Source organism: Halyomorpha halys, unplaced genomic scaffold (genome assembly GCF_000696795.3).
Source record: "Halyomorpha halys isolate HHAL.00 unplaced genomic scaffold, Hhal_1.1 Scaffold14.1, whole genome shotgun sequence".
NCBI classification, from domain to species: Eukaryota; Metazoa; Arthropoda; class Insecta; order Hemiptera; family Pentatomidae; genus Halyomorpha; species Halyomorpha halys.
This window is the reverse complement of record NW_027115673.1, coordinates 25,050-31,421: the sequence shown is the minus strand read 5'-3', so window position 1 is coordinate 31,421 and position 6,372 is coordinate 25,050. Positions and strand designations below refer to the sequence as shown.

General features: G+C 33.6%; 1 protein-coding gene across 1 annotated transcript in view; it reads right to left on the bottom strand.

Moving 5' to 3' along the window:
* The window catches only part of LOC106679648 (neurofibromin), a 46,117-nt gene that overhangs the window by 30,944 nt on the left and 8,801 nt on the right, over window positions 1–6,372 (bottom strand). Inside the window, exon 3 of the mRNA XM_067052684.1 lies at window positions 738–929. Within this exon, the coding sequence (XP_066908785.1) occupies window positions 738–929 (192 nt within the window). The remainder of the gene's footprint in view (window positions 1–737; window positions 930–6,372) is intronic.

Here is a 6,372-nt window from a genome sequence, read left to right as displayed (position 1 = left end):
TCAACATGGCCTTGATTCAACATAACGCCATCTTGGTTTTTTGTATCACGAAGTTATTATAAACAATGAAACTTGGTTAGCTTGCTTTTTGGATAACAAAACAAATGAATATTAAAATGATACATAAAATAAAACATATTAAAACCCTTTATACATCAAAATATACTATTTACTCAAAAAGAGCATATTACAATATATTTTTAACATTTTCCAAAAACCATTTGTTATCACCCTCTCACACGCTTTCTTCATCTAAATATTTTCTAATTTTTACTTTTTATTTTTTACCCACTCTCCTGATGAAAGCTAGAAATTCTGGTCGAAACGTTGGCACTATTAAATAAGTTGTTTTACTTTATTTATGTTATGTACTGACTGCACCCCCCAACCATCTTCTCTTCATATATATTATCCATGGTCACCTATCTTCTCATCATAAATAAAAATATAAACCAAATTATAGATCCACTTCCTTTAGCAAATCTCTTGTTATTAATCAACAATAACGATTACTAGTAACAGAAAACTGATAAGTAATCTTATAAATAATAACCTAGGCAAATGTAAATAAAGTTTGAACAATCTAATCATTCTTAGGGTATTTTTGTCCCAGAATAAAATTATGTTTTTATTCTTTCATTGATTACAATGTATAACCAACACAAGAGTTATAATGGAAATATAATAACAAAAACATTAGGTGAAACAACTAATAAATGAAGAATTAAAAGCTTTACTTGTATCGACGAGCAATATAGTAAAATACAGGGTAGCCTGCTTTCGAAGTTCCAGCTTGATAGAATATGTTTAGAGACTTGATACTTTTGAATTCTTCTTTTTCATGCATGTTATGTTTTACCATTATTTCCTCAAAATTGTTTCCTGACATTTCAATAGATCCCCAACGAGGATATGAAGAAAAAAGCAAACTAAAAACATAAATTTTATTTAAAATTATAAAACAAAGATATTTAATTAATAATTGTATTTAAGCATAAAGAATTACAAATAAATAGTACCACATAGCCTAGTATAAAAATTTGTAAAGAAGTTATGTTTCACAAAACAGGATTGTGTCATCCTACTGTTGATTTGAAAAATATGAGTAGGGCACCATTCAATATAAAGCAAGATGGTTTAAACCCAGAGCATTTTTTTATATTCCATTATCCTAGAGACCTATACTGAGAGAGAGAGAGAGAGAGAGAGAGAGAGAGAGAGAGAGAGAGAAGATGAAATTGCGAAAGCAAAGATGGATACATGGCATAAATACTTAGAGGAATGCACCAGCCCTTGGGGACTTGCATACCGAAAAGTACTTGGTACGAGTTGGAATAGAAATACCTTCACCTTCTTTATGCATAATAGCGACAATACCTGGACGACAGAAGAGGCTATAGAGGCCATAATGCTGAAATCTTTCCCAGAGGATGACCCAATCGGTGATACTGCAGACCACACGCAATGCAGAATTGAAATGGATGAACCTCCTCCAACTGAAGATGCTTCCTCATGGGACGAAGTTGATGTGGATATGGCCTTCGATAAACTTCACCTAGGAAAAGCCCCGGGACCAGACATGGTAGGTGCTGAAATTTTGAAGAACGCCAGAAGGGCCCTAATCAGCCCTTTAACTACCTTCTACAACAAATGCTTGAAAGAAGGTGTTTTCCCTCGAATTTGAAAGGAGGCAGAAATGGTCACGATTCTAAAGCCAGGGATAGCAGAAGTGAAAGCAAAATCATATCGTCCAATATGCCTCTTAAACGTCATGGGAAAAGTTCTGGAAAGCCTCATTCTACTTCACCTAAAGGAAGTGATAGACCAACTCTCTTCAGACCAGTTTGGGGGACGAAGGGGATTATCAACCACGGATGCTATCAATCAGCTCCTAACGGCAGCAAAACACTCCACCTCTAAATATTTTGTTGTCCTCTTTTATGATGTTGCCTTTGACAGTATGTGGTGGCCTGGAATAATGGGGGAACTTAAAATGCTGTACCGTCCAAGAAATATATACAAGCTTATTAAATCCTTTTTGGAGAGCCGTTCAGTCTTCTACCAGTTACCAACAAGGAGGATCACGAGGCTGATCCTACGGGGTTGCGCTCAAGGATCCATATTAGGTCTCCCATTATGGAACGTCAATATGGATCCACTACTGGCGAATTTACGGGCAGCAGGATACACACCAGCCGCATATGTCGATGATTTTGGGGTGGGGATTGAGGTAAGGTCACGAGTTAATCTGGAAACGAAAGCAGCAGAGGTTACTCTTATTGTTGAGCAATGGTGCAGTGAATAGAAGCTCTCCCTAAACTACGAAAAGACTCGACTCTTGTTCTTAAAAGGAAAAATGAGAGGCTTCCTTCCCAGGGTTGTATTGGGGAATAAAATGATAAAACCATCACCAAAAGTTAGGTTCCTAGGCGTTCTTTTAGGCGAAAGGTGTAACTTTACCAACCATTTAAAGGAAGTTAAAAGTAAAACTGTTTTTCGCTACAGCTGCCTCAATAATATAGCAGGAACGACCTGGGGCCTGAAATATAGGTGCAGAGAAATATTATATAAAGCTTCCTTCTTGCCAATTGCCCTCTATGCTGTACCTGCCTGGGGACAAAATCTCACGTACGCACATCTTAAATTATTGGAACAGGCACAAAGGAGAGCTCTATTACTTGTGACTGGAGCTTATTGGACTGCGTCATCTTCAGCCTTGCAAGTAATTACGGGTCAACTGCCAATAGACCTTCGAAACCAGATTGCCATCGCCAAGTACAATATTAAGAAAGGCTTGCCGGGTCAAGTTGGGTGTTGGGTCAAGTTGTTTCGTCAGCTCTAGCGGAAGATTTGAGGAAGTTTCTAGTAGAATCGATGACATTGTCTTATCAGAATGGCAGAGGAGGTGAGATAACTGTTCAACTGGAAGACTGACTCATGAGTTCCTCCCAGATGTCAGAAAAAGGGTAAAAAATGAATGGGTTGAGACAGACCACTGGACGGTGCAGCTTCTTACAGGGCATGAAAAAAAGGGATGATCCTAACTGTAACTGCGGAGTCGTGGAAGACGTAAAGCATATTATTTTTGACTGCCCTATGTACACTTGTGCCAGACTCGGTTTAGCAGGTGAGTTCTCTTTGCTTGATTGGCCGCCTAAGTCTCTAGAAGAACTCGTGGCAACTCCCGATATGTTTGGGGCATTCAAAAAGTTTGCAAAGAAGGTGTTCCAAATAAAAGCCTGATTACCAAACGATTAATATAATTAACTATATGTTTACAAATGTAACAATCATATGTATGTAACAATTCTATGTATACATAGCAGACCCACTTGAATGTAGGTAGGAAGTTACTGGAGCCCTGTTTAGTGGGAACAGCTCTCCAGTTGCAGGCAACCCATTAGCTTTGTTGTTAAAATTAGTGTCCCATTGTTATAAAGATTAAGTAATGCCTCACTTTGGTTCAGAGATATTTGGAGCAACGTGAGTCCAGGGCTGAACACTTGGGAACTTTGCTTCTTGTGATGCAGGAAGCTTGGTGACCGAGTCCTTTCTTGACAGAATATTAAAGTGTTAGGAAGTTTGGAACGTACCGCTGGTATAGGGTTGCCCTAAGGTATAGCGGGGGGAAAGAAGGAAAAAAAAAAAAAAGAGAGAGAGAGAGACCCTTTATTTAACAAACAGTTCTGTCCAAATATATTGGGTCACTACATAACACAGTATACTTATCAACTTATCATTAGATATAATACGAATACATTGTTATTTTTTCAGATTTTTTTTCATTTTAACTAAATATTACAATACAATATTATCATCTAACCTGCTATAACTAGCTAAATAGGGTCAAGTGGTGCAAAAATAAAGATTTTTTATTTTTATTGATCATATTTGCTGTCATTATTGATCGAAAAATGTTTTTCCTATAGAAAGTTCTATAGGGAACGCTAAAGGCACAAAAGGTTTTGCCATATTCATTATTTTTTTAAATGTATGCTTCGTCTCATTGTTATCCTACCTTTGGGGTAAAAAAAGACAAGCATGGGTAAAAATGAGAATCGTGTTTTCAGATGCATAATTAAATTGCTTTAAGCTAGAGAAATATTAACATAGTTTGGATAAAAATGATATGCTATTTATAGGATTATTTTATTTATTTTTGAAAAAAAAAAGGAATAAGTAGGTATAAAACAAAACTTTATAACTCACTATTGATTGAAAATTAAATTTACTCAAATGAATTAGCGTTTAGTCAATCCTCGACAGTTTATACTACATTGATTCAATCATCATGAATGGAATAAGGCACTGGTAGAAACCTGATTGCCCAACGGTTTAACCTAGCATGGTAACAAAAGTCAACTGTTTGATTTCAGTTCATAAATTACAATATGTTGTAATAATATAAGCATTAGTAACAATTATCAATTTTCCAATACCAGATATATTTAGTTTTAACAATATTTATACCAATAAGCCATTTAGTGACCAAAAAAATTAAGTATTGTGGTGGCAAGATTATTATTATTATTATTAGATCAACGTCTTCAGCGGTACTAGTTGACGTTAGCAAAGAGACTGTTTGAAATGGGTTTGCCACTGTCGAAATTATTATCAACATTTTTATTTCCCTAGTATATTTCTTTTAAATCTATTTTTATTTATAATTCATTTAATGTTTCATTATTTTACATTTGTTTAAGCGGCAAACCCATTTGAAAACTCTCGCCATATGATCAATTAATGATAATTAACAATGACAAACTAGGTGTTTTTTTTCGTTATAAAAACAAAACTGAATATTTATTTTAATAATAATTATGAATGTTTTGTTATATATGTCAAGTGTAAATATTGTTGTGTTGACAAATAAAGAGCGTAATTAAAGAGTCATCTTTATCATTACAACAGGAACACGCAGTAAAGTATAGCAGAAAACATATGACTGTCATTTTTACCTCTAGTTCTTGTCTTATTTTTGTACCATTGCACCCTATTATATCTGTCGTTTTACTTTTTCTCCCATGTTTATTATAATTTCTATATTTAACATTTATTCATCTCATACTTTTCTTTTCCAATGATTTGTCAGTAACACTTAACTTATTATAAAAGTTTTATTAAATTAAAAAACTAATCAAATGTTAAAATTTCTTGGACATACACACTAAAAAAAAATTAAAAACAAATTAATGAATACATAAAAAGATAAGTAACAAGTAAAACATTAATAAATTAAAATAATAATAATTTAATTAAAAACAAACAAATATCCACAGGGTTAATTACCATGCAGGTGATGATATATAATGTCTGAGGAGTCCAGAATAATATTCTCAACCCACATGACATTACCTAACACCTCAAAAGCCTTCTAAAAAGCTCCTTATTCAATCAGGAATAGTTCTGCAAAATCCTGATGAGGGGCCTCTCATGGTAATCTCTCTCTTTATTGCCTTAATTTCTCCTTTTAACTCGGTGTTTTCAACAATAAGGGTGTTGCAATTATCCTTTAATTTCCTCGCAGCCATGAGCCTCTCATAGCCCAGCCTATCTTATGAGAGTTCTTACAAACTACTTCAAAGATAGAGTTCTGTTCTACTTTTCAGACATTGGCCAAAGAAGATATGAGGTGACTGGTGGTGTCCCACAGGGCTCGGTATTAGAGTGGAATGTCATGTACGACCCAATCTTCAAATTGACAATGCCGGAGGGAGCCACAGTTATGGGATTCGCAGATGACGTTGCAGTTGTAGTGGCGGCGAAGTACTTGGAAGAAGTTACCCTCATCGCTAACCAGGCTGTTGCTACGGTCCGAGGTTGGCTGTTTGTCGCATTATAAAAATTTCTGCATTGTATACAAGAATTATACATGATTTATTGTTTTCTTTTTTATTATTTATTATTTCTCCCCTTACATATTTTTTTCCAACTTTTTATCATTCTTTAAATATGTTTTATTTTTCTAATGTTTTCATTCAACAAAATTTTCTCTTTTTTTTCCATCACTTATACAAATAAATTTAATTTAAAGTATAAAAGAATATATAACCATTTCAAATATAGTAAAAAAAATATACATACATAATACCCAATATCTCCATTTACAATATATTAATATTAAAAAAAAACACGCATATAACAATTAACATAGAATAAGTAAATATATTAAGTTAAAAGTAATAAATAAATATATTAAGCTAAAAGAAAAAGTAATAAATATAAAATTGCATAGATATATTGTAATAATAAAAAAATATTAAAAATAAAATAAATGAATTTATAATCGTTTTTTAACTTGTTTCAAATATACAGGAGATAGCTTGGGTTCAAAAAAACTCCTAAAAACTTCAATATTTAACAGATAATATA